Source organism: Natator depressus, chromosome 1 (assembly GCF_965152275.1).
Source record: "Natator depressus isolate rNatDep1 chromosome 1, rNatDep2.hap1, whole genome shotgun sequence".
Taxonomy (NCBI): Eukaryota; Metazoa; Chordata; order Testudines; family Cheloniidae; genus Natator; species Natator depressus.
Window position 1 is genome coordinate 155,654,040 of NC_134234.1, and position 21,463 is coordinate 155,675,502.

Below are 21,463 nucleotides of genomic sequence, written 5' to 3' on the forward strand. Positions count from 1 at the left end.
ATGGGAGTTAGGTGCCTAAAAACCTTTGAGGATCTGCACTTCTGTGCCTCAATTTCCCATCTGTAAAATGAGGATAATAATAATCTTCCCATTCTCCTATCTTCTGTCTGTTGTATCTATTTAGCTCTTTTGGGCAGGGAATGGCTCTTACTATGGGCCAGATTGCAATCTCCCTCTCATGCTGAATACTGCCTTATGCCATCAGTAATCTCATTGATTTCACTGCAACTCCTTGTGTAACTTAATGTGCACCAGGATATCACAATCTGACCTTACATGTATGCACAGTGCATAGCACAATGGTGTCCCAGGCCTCATTAGGGCCTCTAGCTCCTACTGGAACGCAAACATGCAACGTGATTGTCACCTTCATTCTGAAATTCACATTTACAAAAGTGGATATGGTTTTACAAGACAAGAGTTTTTGCATAATTTGCAAAGGACTTCAGTTTTGCTCCCCAACATTTTTCAAGTGAAAATCAGAAGGTTTACACCCACCAATGATATTGCAGTAAAATAATGCTGCACAGTTTACAGGCCAAATTCAACTCTTTCTGCAGCTATCTGTTACCTATTCTGCACTTGCTCTGTGTGGAGCTCTCGGCAAGGTTTCTTGTATGACGACAATGGAAATTCATCCCCAAATGAAAAGGAGGACTTGTGGCACCTTAGAGACTAACCAATTTATTTGAGCATAAGCTTTCGTGAGCTACAGCTCACTTCATTGGATGCATCCAATGAAGTGAGCTGTAGCTCACGAAAGCTTATGCTCAAATAAATTGGTTAGTCTCTAAGGTGCCACAAGTCCTCCTTTTCTTTTTGCGAACACAGACTAACACAGCTGTTACTCTGATCCCCAAATGAGGGCATGGTATTCAGCAGTGCTTCCACAGCCTGGATATGAGCTCTGCAATATAGGATCAGAGAGGAGGAGTTTGCCCTTTTTCTTTAAAGGCCAAATTCCAGCAGTCTTCAGGTTTGGCCAGAAAACAGGTGCATACCAATGCTGTAAAAGCACTTTCTTTGTCAAGTCTACTGTGCCAGACTGCTGCCATGCACAGATTTTTCCTGCCAGAATCAGGAGAAATTTAGAGTAGGACAGGTATATGCTGGGCTGAGTAGGTTACACACACACTAAAACAGGTGGCCTCATATCCCATAACCCCTCGGTGCCTTCTTTAGAATGGCCAGAGTTACAATCCCTCCCCTGCTTCACCTCTGGCCCCAGACAGCTATTGCAGCCTACAAATATGGGGAGGCAGAAGCAGGGATCTTACCACTTCCCACTGACTTGCTCACGGGGAGCGGGGAGTAGCAGGCAATTTGGTCCTGTTCCCCTGAAAAACAGTCAGAATTGCATTTTGAGCAGGTCAAAGCAGGTGGTGGGGCGGGGGAGGTTGTGGCTTACCTCACACTTCCCTAGGTGGCCAAGCAAGGCCTGTGATAATCTCAGCCTAAGGACCAGAATCAGGCTGGATAATTTCTGCCCCATGGTCCCATCCTCAACACACCTACCCGAGCTTGTGCCTCTGTCCAGCTCGCAGTCAGGATTTATCTCTAAGCATTTTGTTTTGATGAGGATGATAGCCCTTCCAAATGTAAAAGATCAGAAGAACAAAAGCCTTAGAAATGGGCACAACTAGAGCTGGTTAGGAATTTTTTGACAAAATGTGTTTTTATTGGAAAATGCTGATTCATCAAAACCAAAGCTTTCCATGGAAATCTGGATGGAAATGTTGCTGAGGTCTAAGCTGGAATTTCTGGGAACAAAAGAGACCCTCCGCACAATAGTCATTTGATTAGGGCCCTCACCTGGGATGTGGTAGACCCAGGTTCAAGTGCCCATTCTGAAGCAGGCAGAGATGCCTCCCACATTCCAGCTAAGTGCCCTACCCACTGGACTATAGAGTCAGTCTCAAATTCTCCTGTTGGACTTTGCAGAAATAATTAATAATCACAGCACCAGAGAGCTCAGGCAGAGGACAGGCTTAAACCTGCATCTCCTACATCCCAGGAGAGGGCCCTAACCACTAGGCTAGTCTCTTGCTCTTGCTAAGGGTCTCTTGCTCTGCCTCCCTGAAAATTTTTTAAAGGTCAGGGTTTTGTTCCACTGCAGAACAAAAACAAATTCTGAAACCTTGAAATTTTTCATGAAACGGAATTCTTGTTTTGTAGTCAGCTCTAATTCTGACCCCAAATCCATTGCAGTTCATCATCTAAGATTGCTCCACAAGTTAATTAGGGCTGAAACTTGCAAACCCTTACTCAGGTGAGTACTCTCTTTGCAAGTTACAGTAGCTGCTGTTGGATTTACACTGGCGTACCCGAGATCAGAGTCCAGCCCACGAGCTACTTGTGTGAATAAGTTATGTAGGGAACAGCTTTGCAGGATGGGGACCTTTTCCCTGAAGACATTGTTTAGAATGAGCCATATGACACTCTTGCATAAGTTTTAAGAGTTATCTTGGCTCCTAAATGAAAATAGATCATCATATATGTAGATTCAGGCATTGGTGACAACTTTCTGTCATTTCACAAATAACGAATAGGTACAATAGGCTATATATAACCATTCAAAAAAATCTGTGGGTCTCACTTATATATCATCAATGGGCTCATCAATCAGCAAGGCGGGTATATAAACAGATCTGCACACAGGTCTCCTACCAGGCAGCTACATTAATTTGTGTAGATCCAACTCTTCCAATTCATGCTGGTATCTCTGGGGAAGAATCATGGGCTTTCTTCCATATGAGTGGTTGATAACAAGCTAATTGACAAGGAAAATAAAGGGCAACTGAAGTTGGAGGCAGAGATGCATTCTTCGCTCTTTGTCTGGCCAACACAATATGAAATGCACTGGTAACTGTTCCTAATGCTGAGGCTCTGTAGAAAGAAGTGGTAAAGGCATTAATTGCCCTGTGCGTTTGTCTAGATATCATCTCAGTTGATAAGACAAAGAGGCTACCGATCTCTTTGCATTTCAATATGCAGTCCAAATTTGGTCATGAGGTTACTTTGTTATACTTTTCCCAAGGACTTGTCTGACTGAGCTAGTGACAGTGGCGCTAGGAAAAGCTCAGAGGTGAATTCGGTGCATCTAAGTGATGACAGAGGCCTCAGAAAGAAAATGCTAGAGAGGAATTTAGTTTTATTGTTTTCCTTAAGGGTTGGAATTCTGTAGGATTTGATCTTCAGCATAATTTAACTCGCATCTATCGTATTAAGAAGTGCTTGAACTTTAGTTGTTGCAAAACACTACTGTCATGAATCTGTGAGTCCTAAGACCATTTTAACTTCCGGAATGAGACCGCTGTCTTCACATTGCAGAAATCGAAGCTACTTGTGATATAACAGTACTCACTGGAGTTAACGGAGGATGCCCCTATCATGTGACTGGGGTAATCTTCCGCAGTCCTGACCCATGTGACTATGGCCAGGACAAAGACTGGCCTCTTACCAGTACACCTGTGCATCACACCTTTACGCTATGTCTACAGTACAAACTTTGGTTGATGCAAGTTATGTCAGAGTAAAGCTGCTGCAGTTATATACGCTTGTGCGTGCACACTCGTCTCCTGGCATTGGCGCTTTGCGATAATCACCAGGAGTGCTTGTATTGATGCACAACCACTGGCTCAGCAGGTGCAGAATGACAGCTGAATGTGCTTTTGGTAGATTGAGGGGTCGCTGGTGTTGTTTATTCACAAGATTGGATTTCAGTGAGAAAAACATCCCAATAGTTATAGCTGCCTGCTGTGCCCTGCATTATAGCTGTGAAGCAAAGGGGGAAAAGTTGCTGCTGGAGTGGAGGGTGAAGCAGCTGTCTGCTGAGTTTAAACAGCCAGACACAAGGGCTATTAGAAGATCTCAAGGAGCTATATGGCTCAGGGAGGCTTTGAAAAGCACTTTATCAGTGAGCCACAGTAATAGGGTGTGGTGTGGTGTGTCTACCTGGCCCTGCTGTGAGGGGGCCTGTTAGGAATTGTATGGTGCTTGGTGTACATCTATGCATGTAACAGTCAATGTACCTATTAATTTTGTGCTGCTTGCTGTACATTTATGATTATTATACTGTGTGGGTTTGTTACTGATCCTGTGAGTTGTGTCACACTATGCAGGAACAAGTAAGTGGGTGCTTTCAGAACTGCTAGGCACTCTGCAACATATGTTATGAACTGATGAAGACGTTCCAAATAACTGAATTTTATTCAGTAACAAAACCAGTGCAGAGAAAAATCTGTGCAATTTAGAAGCAAATACACTCAAAACTTTAATAAATTAATAGAACAAAATGTATCAAGGGGAAAGAATATTCATATCCATTTGTGCTACACATACAGCTACCGTGGCTTTCATAAGGTCAGTGAAGCAGTGGTGGTCCTTAATGTCCCCTTGTGTGGTAGGGCTGTGGACCCTGGTGCCATGTGGAATGTTGATGGGTGGCTGCAGGGAAGTGCTGTAATGGAGTTTGCCATGGACTGCAAAGGGAGGAGACCCCAGGATTGTTGAACCCGTAGATCCACAAGAGCCTGTAGCATCTGTGTTTGCTGCAAGAAAAGCCCCATTATGTCCTGATGCATCTCTCTCTCCTTTTCCTGCTGGGAACCCTGGGTCTTTCTCCTCTCCACACTCTCCTTCTCCAGGCTGTCTGCAATGTTCACCTTCCAGGCCCTCTGCTCCCATTCTCATGTAGCACTATCTTGCAGGATCTCACTGAACATGTTGTCTCAAGTCCTCTTCTTTCTCCTCCTTATCTGGCTCAGGTATTCTGCCGGTGTGAAGGGGGAACCCCTTCAAGGCTGCAACTTCAGCAGTTACAGATAAAACGCAGAGGTACCCTTGACAGTATAATCACAACAGAAAGCAAAAGTTAAGGTTCAGAACTCACTTCCCTCGCTCCCCCAAAGTTTTAAACAGGCCATGCCTATTGACACTTCTGCTTTGGAGTGCTTGTATACGGCACCACTCAGCACCAGCTGTGGTGAATAAGTCTTGCTAGGGGTGAGGGAAATGAGGCAGGAATTGCTCAGTTGCATGAAACTAGGGCAGTGGCACTGAATACTGGCACCATTTTCCACAGACTGTGGTGATTTTAGCTGATATCTCATTCCTGAGGGTAACAAAGGCACAGAGATCACAGCTGCTGCTGGTGACCCAAACTTGCCTAGGCCTGTATGCTGCTAGCCTGTGTACTGCAATGGCCTGCTGAAGTTACCGCTGACTGGCATGGGAAAGTGTCCTACCGCAGAGGAAGAAATAAGGCTGCCATCCCTAGAAACCTTCTGGAAAGGACTGCAAATACCTCTATGAAAGTTTCATCGAGATCTCTCAGAAGGATTCAAGGGACATCCCTGTGGACATAAACAAATTTCTCCTCATGGTACCCACCTTGCCTAACTCTACAGGGGAATGAAAAGCATATAACAACACTACTTCTCTTTTTTGTACTGCTACCTCTTCTAGTAGAAGTAAAATAATGCAAAATCGATAAATGTGTCCTGTTAAGTTGGGAGTGCCACCACTGTAATGGGAAATAAATTTACACACTTACCCCAAGATCCTTCCCTTCCATTGGGCTCACTCATTCTTGATTGCCAGGACTGACTAGATGCATTGGAGTCTCAAACAGGTCCTGGCTAATGGCATAGCTGGACCCCTCCCCTGGTCGCTTGTCTCCCATCTTCCTCCTCCTCCTTGCTGTTCAGGTCAGGGAACTGTGGCTCAGGCTCCCTGGAGGTATCCACGGTGGTGGGTTCTCCTCTAAGTATGGCATGCAGTTCTTTGTGAAAACAGCAGGCCTGTGGATCACTGTTGGCCTCCCTGGCCTTCAGGTATGCCTGACATGCCCTTTGCTTTCATGCGGCCCTGCTGCTGGTCTCTGTCATACACCTTCTCCTGCAACCCCCATGTAATCTGCTCATAGATGGCCACCTTTCTATGGTGGGTCCATAGCTGTGCTTGCACAGCCTCTTCTCGCCACAGGCCTAGGAGATCCAGTATCTCCTGTCTATGCCAAGCTGGAGCTCATCTGGAGCATGTAGCCAGCATGGTCTGTTGGGCAGTTGTTCACAACAGTGGAGAGCTTCCAGGTGTGCTCACCAGGCTGGGCAATCAGGAACAGGCATTTTAAAAATTCATGGGGCATTAAAAGGAAGGAGGGGCCTTCTGGTCTCTGTGACTCCTGGCCAGTGGAGTTCACAACTGAGACCAGAGTGGTCAATGTAGGGATTGTGGGACAGCTGCTGGAGGACTGCTAGGGTCAACACAGGTAACTCAGTGTCTTTGCTTACACAGCATTGACCTCTGTACATCAACCATGGCTCAATGCTGCTTGGGGAGGCGCGTGTAACTGCGTTGCTGTAACGGGGCGCTTACATTGGTGGGAGACAAATTTAAGGGTAGACACATGTACAACTAGGTCAATGCAAAATGGCTTACGTCGACCTAACTTTGTAGCGTAGACCAGGCCTCACTGTAGTGAAGCTGCTGCTTATATTCCTTTCCAAGGGTCAAACTTTCCAATCTCATCTTTCATGCTCCTCTTTGCTCCATTTACCCATACTTCACTGTTTTCCAGCTGTGTCAGAGAGCAGTGAAAAGAATAGTGCTAGCTACACCCCTTGTGGAAACTGCTGTGACTCTTTTTTGGCATCTATCTGACTAACAGCTAGTTGCCTTTGAAAGCAGAATGTGGTTGCACCCTCCTTTCATGAAGTCAGGTTTGTTTAAAAAGAAAGAACTAGAACTGAGCATTTTTACAGAAAAGAACACTTTGCCACTCTCAGTTCTTTTTATCCCCTGAAAAAGGTCAGGAATGTTTAAAATTAATGGCAACCAATGTAAATGAGAAACAGAAACGAAAGAAACATTCATTCCCTTGCATACAGTCCAACTTGCTTCCCTTTTTCCAAAACAGAAAATGTTTGCCTGCTTTGGCTACTAAACCACCAGGAATTTGCAGTCCTTTTCAGCTTAGATCTTTGGGAATCCCTGCTTCGTAAAATGAAGCAAGAAGCCACAGACAGTATGAAAATGATGAGCCGTACCCTGCAAAAAGCATTCTCCCCTCCCCCCACCCTCAGCTGACCAAAAAAACAGGACTATCAGAAAGTGTGAAAAGGCAAATGTGCTCTTGGAAAATACAAAGTGAGCTTCATGTAAATAAAGCCAAATTACCTGGAGCCATTGGGTCAGATTCTCAGCCAGTGTAAATCAGTGTAGCTCGACTGCAGAGCCACACTTACGCATACCAAATGAGGATCTGTCCCTTTTTGTAGATGAGGCAAGCAAACAATGATACTAGTCGGAATTTAACGAAGGGCACACCTCCTAAAACCCCTTTCCTTCTCACTCGATAATGCAGGTATTTAGCTCCTAGGCCAAGAGTTCTGACACTTTTACAGTGTGGAGCACATTTTAATAAGAAGAATATCTCTCGGGCTGGCTCCCTTCCCATTTGCTATCACATGGACCCCTCTCCTCTCATTTGGATAGCCTTCCTCAGTCTTCAGCAGTCACTGCTATGTGAAGTCTCTTTACTGTCATAAAATCCTTTCCCCTTTCCAATCCATTCTATTCCTTTCCCTTGTCCTGCTCCCCTGCACATGCTTCTCTGTCACTTGTTCCCTCTCTCCTGACATGCTTCCCAATTGCTTGGCCCTCCCCTGGACATATTACCAGGCTGCCTCATTTCCTTTTCCTCTGGACATTCCTCTTCCAATGGAAGCTAGCAGATGCAGCTAGGGCCAGGCTATTCTTCCTTGTTTCTAGCTGCCTTTACAGGCCTCTGCACACTTCTTTGCAGTGCAAAGCCAGCATCCCTCTAGAACAGGGGTTCTCAAACTTAATTGCACCATGACCCCCTTCTGACAACAAAAATTACTACATACCCCCAGGAGTGGGGACTGTAGCCTGAGCACACCTGACCCCCACCACCTCGAGCGGGGGGAAACAAAGCCGAAGCCCCAGGGCTTCAGCCCCATGCTGGGGGCCTGTAACCTAAGCCCCGCCACCCGGGGCTGAAGCCCTTGGGTTCGGCTTTGGTCCTGGGTGGTGGGGTTTGGGCTTTGGCCAGCAAGTCTAACGTCAGCCCTGGAGACCCACAGCTTGAGAACCACTGCTCTAGAACCAGGTAGACAGAAGCAGTCACTACCACATGACTAGCTGGCTCCCTGCTGAACACAAAAATGTGCTTGTGAACCTCCTGTGCTCGCCACACCAAAATCTGGGAACTGCTGGCCTAAGCATGTTGCTCAAAAGCAGAGAGAAAACGTGAAGCAGATCGGACTGAAGTGAAAGTGCCATTTCTGTTCCTTTAGCTGCTTTGGAGAACAGGCCCCTGAAAGCACACATGGTATATGCAATGTTGTTGTCCACCCAGAGCTTCTTCAGTCATGTCGCATTTATTTAGAGCTACTGAACCTGCGCCCAGTAAATGTTTGAAGGAACGACACCCTTTCCTCAGCCTGTTAGTGCTACTAGGGTACAAATGTTGTGCCCAACTTTGAGGAGATGTTTGCAGAGGTAAAAAACAAAACAAAACACTACAAAACACTTTCAAAAGTGATCAGCAACGGCCTTACCCTTACTGATCTCAGTGGGAACGGTATGTCTACACAGCAACTAGACACCCGTGGCTGGCCTGTGCCAGCTGACTAGGGCTCACAGGGCTTGGGCTGCAGGGCTGTTTCATTGCTCTGTACACTTCTGATTTTTCTACCTTGCAGGGTCCTAGATCCCAGGCTCCAGCCTGAGCCCAGACATCTACACAGCAAAGAAACAGCCCCACAGCCTGAACCAGAGGGGCTGGCACAGGCCAACCACGGGTGTCTAGTTGCTGTGTAGACATACCCTGAGACTTTTAGCATTGACCTCAGTGGGAGTGGAGTTAGACCAGTGGTGAGTCCTTTTGAAAATTCCATGCTACATGTTCACAGATGTGTCTCCAACTTGAATTTAACCACTTTTTACTTGGGAGTTAAATATTTTACACAGTTCTTGATTATGGCGTAGCTGCAGCCATGTCAGATCAATTTTTTTTTTTTGCAGTATAGCTAGAGAACGTACAAGTAATACATTTTCCAGATTATTTTAATCCCAAACTACCAGCTCAGTCAAAGGCGTTTTAGTAAATATGACTAAAATAAAGGCGTTTTACCTGATAACTGTCCAGTGGCCACAGGTCTCACTTTATACGGAGTACTGCAAAATATCAAAGAGGGCTGGTTACAATGACACTGATAAAACACTTTGTGTTTTCTGTCTGGGACTGGTGTACATGCCATGAAGAGTGGGAGGAAGTATCTGAATGCATTCTGAGCCAGCTTGAAATTTGTGGGTTGAAAATTTACCCATGGAAATAAAGAACATGCACTTTCTATGAATTTATCACCTTCAAATTTGCCACTGCACTGGTAGTCAAGGACTTGTTCAGGCTGCATTAGTGCCACCAGCAGACACCAGGGTCAGACTACAAGCACAGCAGAAATCTCTCCCCTTTGGGGAGAGTCAGGTTAGCTTGGAAATAGAGGTGTCAAGGAAACAGCCACTGGGAAGAAGAAAGTTCCTTGGGGCAGGGACAGACTTTTTGTTCTGTTTGTACAGTGCCTAGCATACTGGGGTCCTGGCCCACGACTGGGGTGGGGGCCTAGGCACTGTGGTAATACAAATAAATAAATAATAATGAGAGTGGCCACAGTAAAAAAAATAGCAAGGCAGAGCAAGCTCTGAGAAGCCAGGGAACAAAAATAAATGGGGTTCAGAGCAGTTGGGCTTGGAGCAGCACCTCATAAAAGCCGGGACCCCCCCGTTTCCAAATAATGACATGCCTAAGTTCTAACAGAGAAATAAAAAAGACTGTGAATTAAGGGAGCTGAGAGCCTTTGGAGTAAACATAGTGGGTTGTAAACAGATGTTCTGCTTGAAATACTTATGCGCAGTAGTTTTTCCTCAGATAGCTCTGCCTACTTTAATAGCAGGTAAAATTACAAACCAAAGAGGCATTAGTGTTATAATCTTGCGCCCAACTTCTGCTGACAGCTATCTCCCACTGCACAGGCTCTCCTGCCACATTGCACAGGAAAGGTGTTTATGGCTAAGCAAACCCTTTTCCCTGGGCTTGACGCTATTTTACAATATCGCGTCCTCCTCAGGCTTACCTCTCTGAGTTTGCTGGCATTGTTGGATCGATGGATACCATGCAATTATCAATTGTCAAAAGTGAGATAGTTGTGTTCCTGAAAGACACAAATCAAAGAGGTTTATTTAACCTAGAAAGTGAGGGTCCTGATTCTGCGCTGCCTCAGACCTTGCATTGCACAGGTATAACTGGCTAAGTGGGCTTAAAACACTCCCATTTTGAGTAGCTACTGTATCTCACCCACTTTGCACTGGTGTAGATGACTACACCAGGGGCCAGGCAGTAGAGAATTAGGTCCTTAATGGCTATGTTCTCTACAGTATAACCACAAGAGACATTTGTGATTAAAATGCAATTGTGGTCTTGTCTTTCCCCAGAGGGAACTTTGCTCCCTATAAAATCACATATGCTGTGCTGTTGAATAATCAGATACTGACTTCCACTGAGGAGGTATCATGATTTATTGACTTGGCAGATATATATTGACGGAGTTAAAAATCAATAAAAATACTTACCTTGAGATAATACACACAAAATCCAACCCCCTCCAAGCTACACAAGTGATTATCAGTGTTGTTATCCACTTCTTTTACAAAAGGGAATTCTGAAATTGTTAAAGAAACTCCTTCACAACAAACAAAAACAAAACACCAACAGCAACTGAAAAGAGGGCAGTGTTTTCTGAATATTAGTTTGCTAGTTTTGGCACCATAGTCTGAACTGTGCTCACCAGAAGCTTGTTTGAAATTAGTGAAACTTCAGCAGCCCTTTGTATGGCCCTATTTAAAACAAACCATAACCTAACCTGTTTAACTGAAACCCTCCTGTTATTGTCCATGAATGGCTTACATTGTTAAACAAGGTTTTCTGAGGGACAGTGGAAGTGCTTGACATCACAGGCAAATGACAGTTGTTGAGCTCTCCAATATCAAAGGAGGGGTAATAGCAAGGGTAAACAGCAAAGCTTATTGGATTCCATCCCAGAGTTTTATGTAAATAATAGTCAGTAGGATTCTCCACATGCCCACAGAGTTAACCACACTCAATAACCCTGTGATTTAATGTTTTTTCTTGGGTTTTGTACTGTGGGTGTGTACATCTAAGGGACATCATACTCCTCTCTGCATACCCCTTTTAGAGGGTTCTGTGATGTCTAGGGAGCAATGGGAACTGGACTCCAGCGCATAGGCAAAGGGCTGCTGGCCGATTCCCCCAGATTCATGGGTGAAACCTCCAGCCAATTCTCTTTGTGGAGGATAGGTACACCAAACTCTATCCCAAATGAAACAATTAACAAGAAACTCCAGGAGTGGAAACTAATGGAATTTTTAGACCGCCTCCCACCTCACAAAAATAACCCAGTTAAAGGAGAACATGGCCTGGAACAAGGGACTCGGTGACATTTTTTGTTTGTTTGTCCCATTTGTGCAAAATTCTAGTGGGTACTCTGTTTGGATACCAGGAACCTTGAACAAGACTGGTATAGTTCTATTTGACAGTGCCCCAAATGTAAAACTGGCATCCTTGACTGGGCTTGTCTGTGCACAATTTCTCAAAACATCCCTCTCTTCTATTCTATTCCTTATACCAGACTAATATTGTGATATCTGAGCACCTTCCAATAGTGCATAAAGCCCTCTTCTGTTATTCAATATGCATGAATTACTGTTACCCCAATTTCTGATTCTCACGTTCTGTAACTTGAGATATGCCTGAGATGCAAAATTCAAATCTGGGTTCAGATCTGGATTTTGAAATATATTCTCCTCTTCCCAAAACTCAGGGATTGTTGGGTGTGAGGTTCCATTTTGGGCCCACCTCTGAATTGTTCTGAAGAGGGAAGGAACCAAGGTGAAAGGTGTGTTAGCCCTTGTCAAATGTATCAAGTGATGCCTACCTTGGTAACCCAGTTGCAATGCAGAAGAGGTCAACAATATCTCTGGAATTGCAGTATTTACTGAAGACCACCTTCCAAGCAAAACAGCAGCAGTGAAGAAAAACAAGAAAAAGAAGAGAAGGTACGGTTAAATTCCATTGGACATGGACCTCATGTACTGGCTTTACGTAAATGACCATTCTTGCTTTTGAAATATCTGATTTGCCCTGGGCATTGGAATTCTTTCCTCCCTTTCTTATCTTCCCCCTTTTCTAATTCATTTATTTTCAATGAGAAAGCAGAGCAGGAAAGGGGATTTTGGAATCCTAACCCAACTATCTACAAATCTAGCATATGGTATCTGAAATGACAGCAAAAGAAACTTTATCATTAATCTAGAGAAGGATCATGATCTATAGAATGGGTCAGATCCTCAGTGTCAATAGGCATTGGTTAATTCAAGTCAATGGTGCTGCACTGATTTATATCAGCTGAGGATCCGGTCCTGTAATTTAGACAGAATGTAATATTTTCCAAGTAAGCCAAACTTCCCACTGTAATGTATGGCACTATTGCAGTACTGCTAAGTTAGCAGTTGAATCTACTTGAGACGCAGTTGAATCCACTTGAGATTAATTTTTGCAACTGCTGTTGACCCCCAAAGAATGCCTTTTATCCTTTTACACACAAAAAATTATGTTAAAAAACACTATTAAGGTTGCAAAGACAACCCTAAAAGATGTCAGTTTAAAAATCTCCAAAAGTCAGGAAATGCTGGCATTAGGTGTTCCATGCCATCCCTTTGTGCATTTGCATTATGATACAGTCTTTAATTACATGATCACATACTATTTTTTCCATTGGACCCCTGCCTCTTTCAGTGCACAGGATAGACCTGCTCTGGAGATGAAGCATGATTGTGTTGTAAAGAAGACTGTTGTCTGTCAGACCGCTGCTTCATTTGTTGCAGAAGTTAGAAGATGTGGGGAAGGGGATTGCAGGAAGAGAAAGGACACACTCGTGGTCCTCCTGCAATCCCCTGCCTCATTCCTTTCACCACACAGACCTCTGCTATTCGAGTAACTGATAGCAGTAGTAGGTTGTCTTCCTGTATGTGGACCAGCACTAGAGGGGGGACAGGACGCTTTGCCAGTGGGTGTCACACATATTTGCCGACAGCAGAGGAATGGTGAGACTCAAGGATCTTGCTTTCCATTCCAGGCTCTAATGGGGAGTGTGCTCTACTGGGCATGGATTCTTCTGTTTATTCCCCCCCAAGCATGACCCTTTCTCTAGCCTGTTCCAATTCTGTTGCTTCCTCACTCCTAGCTCCTTCTTCCAATCTCATTCTCTTCACTTGGCAGCTCCCAGTCTCCATGCCTCAGGCTTCTCACCCCAGTCCCAACCTCCTTGCTCAGCCAGTCCCAGTTCTCCCCTCCTGGCTTCTCATCCAGTCTGCCTCTCTCCCCAACCCTGGCCTCCAGTTGCCCCAACCACCCACATTCCCAGTCTCCTCATCCAACTTCACTGTTCTCTCTTGCGTCCCAGCTCTTTGAACCACTCTCTTTGTCCAGTCAGTCCCACTTCTCCTCCGCACCCAGCTCCTCATCAGATCTCTCTCCCTTCCCCGGTCACTTCCTTCACTCTGCCCCCACTCAGTCCCAGTATCCTCCCACCTACTGGCTTACTCCCCATTACCTTCCCTGGCTCCCAGTCTTAGTCTCCCTCCTGCCCTAACTGCTGATCTGATCCATGTCTCCCTCCCCATGGCCTTCCCTAGCTCATAATCCCAGTCTCTTTATTCATCCAGTCCCAGTCTCCTTGACCAGCCTGCCCAAGTCTCCCTCTCCCCCCGCCCATCATCAGCCTCGCAGCCCCACTCAGGCTCCTTGTTCTAATCTATTCTTCCTCAGGTCTGGCTCTTGTCTTTGCAGCATCCTCCTCCTCACTGCCTGGACCCCACTCATTCAGGTATCTTGATTAAATGTACAGGATTGAACAATTAGATCATTAAAAACCTGAGACAGATCATTACCAGTTATTACATGTTATTTGGAAAGTAACTGGCATCAATTTACCCTATATGGCTATTTTGATAATCACCACAGTGATGGACCTTAGTTTATTACAGTCCAGCTGCAATCAAAGCAGTAAATCAAGGTTTTAAATATATTTTTAATCAGATTTAGATACGACTGAAATCCTGCTCTTAGCAAAACACAGCATCTTTCAGAGGTTCTAGCTACTAAAACTGTCCAACACAATATCACAAGCCCATTATTGTACAAACAACTGACAAATGCAATAATTTAGGAGATGATGACAATTGTAGCTGAACTTAGAACGAACTTTTGTGACATGCTGGGAGCGCTATTTCAGGTGTCCGGGGTTCTCATTCTGGAAATCAATTATTAGTGACCAGAAACTGGGATAAGAGTGGGATAAGATAAAAAAATATTCAGGAAGCACTAAAGGTCAGAAAGCCAGCCCGTTTCATGAAAGAAAACACAAGGCTTTCAATGAAGCCAGGATGAATTTTTAAAAGTTCCGGATAATAATGAAAGAGTGAAAAGTTAGGCAATAAAGATATTCCTTTGTGGTTATATTTAAGTGGACTATGGGCTAGATTCCTAATTTTCTTGGTCTTTTAAAAGTTTGATAGAAACTGATTCATAAATCACTTGTTGCATTTTGCTAAGGAGAGCAAGATTTGAATGGTTGTCTTTAGGTTTTTTTTTAAACCAATGATTTTATGCTGTAAAAGGTCTTTTCCTTTGTCAGTTGCTGAGCTCTTCTGATTGGCTTCCTTCTCTTTTCAAACAAGGCAGTCAGCCAGCAAGCAATCATTTCCCAGCAAATATACAATTGTTTCTGTGATTGTCTGCACATTCTTACTCCCAATGAAGTAAATGGGAGTTTTCCTGGTGATTTCTCAGTGGGAAAAGAGTTGGGCCCTTTGTTCTGAGACTGTGGTGGTGAGTTATTTTGCCTTAGGGCTCGATTAATGAGCTAGTAGTATCCTTTCTATTTTATATTATGTGTAACTTGTGGGGGGGTGGGTGGACTTTGGGCATGTGTGTGCGCCATTTATAGCCCTAGCAAAGTCTGAAAAGCCAATTCACTCAGAGCCGGCTTTTATTCCAGAGACATTAGCAATTTTCACCATCTATGGGTGAACCACAGCAATATTAGCTTGCAAACATCCATTGCCACCTACGGTGACCAGATAGCAAGTGTGAAAAAATCAGGACAGGGGGTGGGGGATAACTGGCGTCTATATAAGACAAAGCCCCGAATATTGGGACTTTCCTTATAAAATTGGGACATCTGGTCACCCTAGTTGCCAATGGGAAAATGATTAGCCACTGACCTGTCACAGTCTGTGGTAACCTGCTTCCAGATGGCAACTGCAGCTCACTTCTGGCCTCTCTCAACTGCATGTCCCAGTACTTGAGTGCCAAGGGAAGCTCATCACACACTCCAGAAAGGCATCTTTCCTCATACAGAAGTTCTAGAACCACTGACGGTCATCCTAGGTCTGCATGATAATGCAGTCCCATCGCTCCGTGCTTGTGGTCCTGCTCCAGAATTGCCAATCAGCTTACTGGGATTCCACAGCTATTAAAAGCTGCGTCAGCTGTCTCCACTGCTCCATATCTCCATGCAGCCTGCATGATCTCCTTAGCAAGCCCTGCTGCCATCGTTTTCTCAGGATGAAAAGCAGCTGCTGAAATGCCCTCCGTTGTGTCTGATGTCCTGTATCCATCTTAAGTTGCATTAATGCCAGCATCTCAGAGTAGGAGACATGGTTACCAACAGATTGGGACGGAGGTCCATCCTGGACAGAAATCTAGAGAGTGCCAAACAAGAAGTACTTCACTGAGTTGGTGGGCTAAGACCACTTCCACACAGGTGCCCAGGTTGTCCCAATATACGCTTCCACAAAATAATAATTCATAGAGCGGCGCAGCTTAGAGTAGGACTAAGAACTATGGGACGTGCTCCCAGAAGTTCTACGGCCTTACAGGCACGAGTACAGTACCAGTGTGGATGCAGCAATTCCACTGTGGCTTTGCAGTGAGGACACTCACACTGCTGCTTGGCCAACCTGGGTGCCAATCACTTGAATGACCAAAATCATGTGACTGTAGTGAAGGGTGCTGGCACTCTGACTGAATTCTTCTACGTACCCATAGAAGAGATATAGCACAGGCAGGGGCAATTCAGGTTGCCCTACACTGCCCCAGCAACACACTTCAGCTTGCCCTGGAGAACTGACATCTAGGGTTTAATGGTGGATTGAGGCAATATAGCCATTCTTTGTTAACTTCACTGGCAAGGGTGATATGATTGTGTGGATTCTTATCTGCTGGGAACTGGGCTGGTGCCACTAGGTTAATTTCAAATAGACCTCATGTTGTAGCAACTTTTGGTAACTACAATTTTGGACTGGATTTGAACTCGCCACCTTGAGAGAGAAGGCTCTATATTTCACCAGCTATTTCCTTCCCTGTCCAGTTCCCTGCAGAAATGCTGTCTCAAAGTTCTCTTCATTGAACTATCAGAGCCAGCTCAGTTTAGTCATTTTTATTCTGGTTCTTTTTTAACAACACTCTAAAGGTGGGGCAAAGGGTGCTAGAGGGTTCAGTCTGAATTTGCAGATTGCGAACTTCAAGATCCCCAGCCATATATAAATCCAGTTAACTGCTTCTCCCTCATGCATGTGCCAGACAGCAATGGAAGAAATATAATCCTCAAAAACATTATAGCAACTGCACATAGTTTGCTTCCCCTGCTTTAGGGTTAACATTTGCTACATTTCAGTCCCTGTTGCCCCCTTGTCTTTAGAGGAATTTCCAATAGGCTTAGAAAAAAGGACAGTGAAACTGGTCATCATTTAATATTTTGCACAATCATTTTAATAAGCCTCCAACAAAGCCAACATGTAGCCATTTGATTTAAGCACAGGATATGCTCGGATTGCTTCTGAAGGTAACATGAAGCAAAGAAAGAAAGCAGAGTGACTAATGAGATGACTGAGACTTTCTGAAGTGGAAAGAATAGTTAGATTAAGTGTGCAAAGAGTGTGAAATAGGCCACTGAGTCAGCGCTAATGCTTATTGACTGGGCTTTGGGTCATATCCACAATGTTAATATTTCTGTAACTTTTTTAGACAAATGTCCTTTCTATCTTAGTCCCTTCTGTACAGCTCTGGTGTGTGTCAAAGATCTCATGTTACTTTGCAGAGAGGTTAGAGATTAATAACCCGTGTCTTGCCCAATATTCCCACTCAATACATTTTAATACTCAAGGCTGAGCAGGAGCGATTATTAAAGATACAATAACTGCTCTGATTACACATAGTTGTAAACTGGTAGGGCTGAGACTAATTACTTTGTATTTCACTTTGGGAAATGGATACCATGAGTAGGAAACAGTGTATTAACCCAAATTCTGTTCTATATTTAGCTTCAGAGTATCTCATTGTCCACATGTCCAGAATTCTATCCCTTATCAATTTTTGTTGATCATTGGATTTCGTTCCAATTTTTCAACAAGCATTTGAATTTTTTTTCCCTGGTAAAATTCCTAATTGAGTAGTGCAAAAAATACTTTCGAAGTAAGCCTGTGCTTGGCTTCCAGCCCTTTGTATGGTAGTATCAATCCCTTGGATGTGACACCAGTAGCCCTTAGGTGATGTATTTTTTCAGTCAGTAAAATAGGCAGGATCACTGTCAAACAGTACGGGGTTTGCAACCTTTTAAAAGTATATAAAACACTAGTGTCTGTAGAATAATACTGCAGCATAGCTTGTGTCGTACAACATATCATAATAAGGCAGCAGATGGTGCCTAAGTGCAAGCAGCCAAGTTTTGGTGGATCAATCGCCAATAGGGGCAAGAAGTCGGAGGATTCCAGAACAGTTGGGAGGAGTAGGTGGAGAGACAGAGGGGAGAAGCGCTTCGGTGGAGAGGGAGGAGGACTGTGTTGCCCTGGGTGTGGGTGTCTGTGAGCCCAGGGAACAGGCCTGTGATGAACACTGCTAGACTGCAACTAGTGGTGGACACTTTGGATTCAGACTCACATGTGTCCCAAGGGCAGGTGAAGGCTGAGTAGCCAAGGAGCAAGGTACCCCAACAGGTCAGCAGTCCAGACTGAGCAGCCACCGAGCAGCGCGCTCCACCAAGCTAGCGCATTTCTGCTTTATGTGCACCACTGGTGTGATCTGAGGCCGTGTGTGTATGTGTGTGTGTGTGTGTGTGTGTGTGAGATGGTTTTGGGTACCTTGGCGGGGGTGGGGGGCGGGCCGGAAAGGGGAGGGATGGTACCTATTGTTTCACTGTTGCTGTTGAATTCCCTTCAGTCACCCATCCCTTTTCAGCCCATCGGTCTGTACCCATTCCCTTGCTTATATTCCTTTATACAAATGGTCTCAGAATTCCTGTCTGTGAAATTGGGTCTTTGTGTTCGGGGCCTCTGGATCCATGTAAGCAAAGGGGGTCTATGCCCAAACCAAAGAGAAATATGTTCAGGTGCATGCTACCTTAGGACATCTACCAACACCTGTGTCCGGCTCAGAGAAAGGGTAGGGAGCTGGCACAATACGATTATGCTTTATGGTGTAATGTTTCTTGTCCAGGCTGTGAAAAGTGTTACTGAATTGCTTTAACAACAGTTTTCTCAGAAGAATTTTGAACTGCTGAATAAGAAGTCTGATGTGATGTTTCTGTCATCATGATTATCCTTTCCTCTCCAACAATCTTAAATGGCTATATCAATGTGAAACAGGAGCACTTAAATACTACTCTGTTGAAATCACTGGGAAAGAAGAAACTTTCTTTTCTATTTTTGTAATCAAATGTTCTTGAGAAGCGGAGAAAGTACTGATAAGACTACCTGTCTTATCAGTTATATTTCCCAAACATAGAGATAAGCCCCATCTAAAACCTCACTTCTAAATACCATCTGAGTTTAGGAGTGTTTGAAATTCAGATACAAGTAGTGTAACTTGAGCCCATCCCTATCCAAAATATCAGGTTGTTTCTCCTTTATTTCCCAACCTAATTAATAGTTGGCCTAGTAACTTCACCGCTCTGTGCCTCAGTTTCCCCATCTATAAAATGGGGATAATGATACTTGCCTCTTTTCTAAAGTGCTTTGTGACCTACTGGTTAAAAAACACTAAGAGCTGGGTATAATTATAATTGGTAGTCTTGTCTAAATGATTTCAGTTTCTGTGGAGCATGATTAGGATACAACACATAGGATGCTCATTTTGTGTTTGCTACTATCCTACTAAAGTTTTAAATGTTCTGTTCAAAATGTTATGCCTGATTCTTGGTTTATGCAGGTGTAACTCTAGTTGGGGGCAGGGGAAGAGAGAGAAACATCAATCCAAGAACTTAAACCCTCCACTAGCTTTTCACATTGCCTGTGTATCAGAGAGGTGGATGTTAGATCAATTGGGGCCAGAGATCTAACATCTATATGGGCCAGTCTTGTCTCAAGAATACTGGCATATTTTGAGGATATTCACTTCAACACAGTACACAGATGAAGAGTAAGTGATTACTTTTCTAATGACAGCATGTGATTCTGAAATGAAGCTCAGAAACCAGAAAGATCCTGCATATTGAGATTTCAAGACACACGACTGTATGATCAAACATACTTTTTATCCTCTGCTATTTTTTAATATCCACAAACTGAGAGGTTTGGAAGAAACATCTCCAGGTAGAACCCTCAGTAAAGAGAAATTCTCTGGTGGGCACATGGTGCGATACTGGTCAGTGATATGTACTGGTCAGTGCTTAATTTGTAACTAAAGAGGTGCCGGGGCTCAAGCAATTAGGTGCCGGGGTTCAAGCTTTTTTTTTTTTTTTTACTTTCATAACTGACACGGCAAGTCCAACAGTCCTGGGGCTCTGAACTGCCAAGCCGAGAGGCGCCGGGGCTCAGCCCTGGAATAAATTAAGCACTGGCACATGAGAGCTCCAGGCTAGATTCCTGGTAAGGAATGCCTTGGGAAGGAGGAGTGCAGCAGAAGCTGTGCGCTTTTTAGTGATGTAGTGACTGGTACAGGAAGTGATGAGAGCTCAGCGTGGATCCAGTGCAGTCCTTTTGGCCAGAAGGATGGTGGCCATAAACTTATGCCTTTGAAGCATTTGGAGGAATGCTTGAGGCGCTAAGAAATATGCCGAAGATACCCAACCAGCTAAATAGAGATACCACCTTTTAAAGGGAATGCAGAAAGGAGCATTAACTATGGATAATTGATCCCCTCTTCCAAATTTCCAAACAGTCTGTTTTAAACCATATTTTACTCTAAAAATATTCACTAAACTGTACTGTACAAATAGTTTAACATGACAGGGTGTTTTAGAATGCCCATTGCTTAATTTGCTGCATTACTAACTAACAAGAAACTATTTTATCAGCTCCCTTGAATTCACTGAAATGTGATGAGTCACAGGGTAAGTTGAAACAAATTACATGAATCATGATCTGCACTATTTTTCATAGGCTGTTGTCTTTAGAGGTCTACCATCAAGAACTATGACCCTGATCCTGCAGACAGTTATTACCATGCATAACTGCAGTGGTTCTCAACCAGGGGTACATGTATCACTGTGGGTACACAGAGGTCTTCTAGGGGGTACATCAATTCTTCTAGAGATTTGCCTAGGTTTACAACAGGCTACATAAAAATCACTAGCGAAGTCAGTACAAACTAAAATTTCATAGCCAATGACTTGTTTATATTGCTCTATAAACACTATACACTGAAATGTAAATACAATATTTATATTCCAATTAATTTATTTTATAATTATATGGTAAAAAGGAGAAAGTAAGCAATTTGTCAGTAATAGTGTGCTGTGACACTTCTGTATTTTATTGTCTGATTTTGTAAGCAAGTCATTTTTAACTGAGGTGAAAGCTGGGGTACACAAAACAAATCAGATTTCTGAGAGGGATACAGTAGTCTGGAAAGGTTGAGAGCCACTGCATAACTGTAATCCTATGGGTACTCATATAGGACTATTCATATGAATAAAGAGCATGTGAAAGTTGGCCGGAGTACTGCAGAAAGGGATCTGGGGGTCAGAGTGAATCCTTTGCAATCCTTTGCAAACCCAGCTAAATATGAGTCAACAGTGTAATACTGTTGCAAAAAAAGCAAACATCATTCTGGGATGTATTAGCAGGAGTATTGTAAGCAAGAAATGAGAAGTGATTCTTCCACTCTACTCCATGCTGATTAGGCCTCAACTGGAGTATTGTGTCCAGTTCTGGGCGCCACATTTCAGGGAAGATGTGGACAAATTGGAGACAATCCAGAGAAGAGCAACAAAGATGACTAAAGGTCTAGAACACATGACCTATGAGGGAAGATTGAAAAAATTGGGTGTGTTTAGTCTGGGGAAAGGAAGACAGAGGACAC

The 21,463-nt window shown here is 44.0% G+C and overlaps 1 protein-coding gene across 1 annotated transcript in view; it reads right to left on the reverse strand.

Annotated features, from left to right (window-relative positions):
- PDE9A (phosphodiesterase 9A) overlaps positions 1–21,463 on the reverse strand; it is an 81,756-nt gene that overhangs the window by 57,190 nt on the left and 3,103 nt on the right. The window contains exons 2-4 of the mRNA XM_074969494.1: positions 12,039–12,109; positions 10,161–10,238; positions 9,161–9,204 (exon numbers count right to left, since the gene is read on the reverse strand). Of these exons, the coding sequence (XP_074825595.1) occupies positions 9,161–9,204; positions 10,161–10,238; positions 12,039–12,109 (193 nt within the window). The remainder of the gene's footprint in view (positions 1–9,160; positions 9,205–10,160; positions 10,239–12,038; positions 12,110–21,463) is intronic.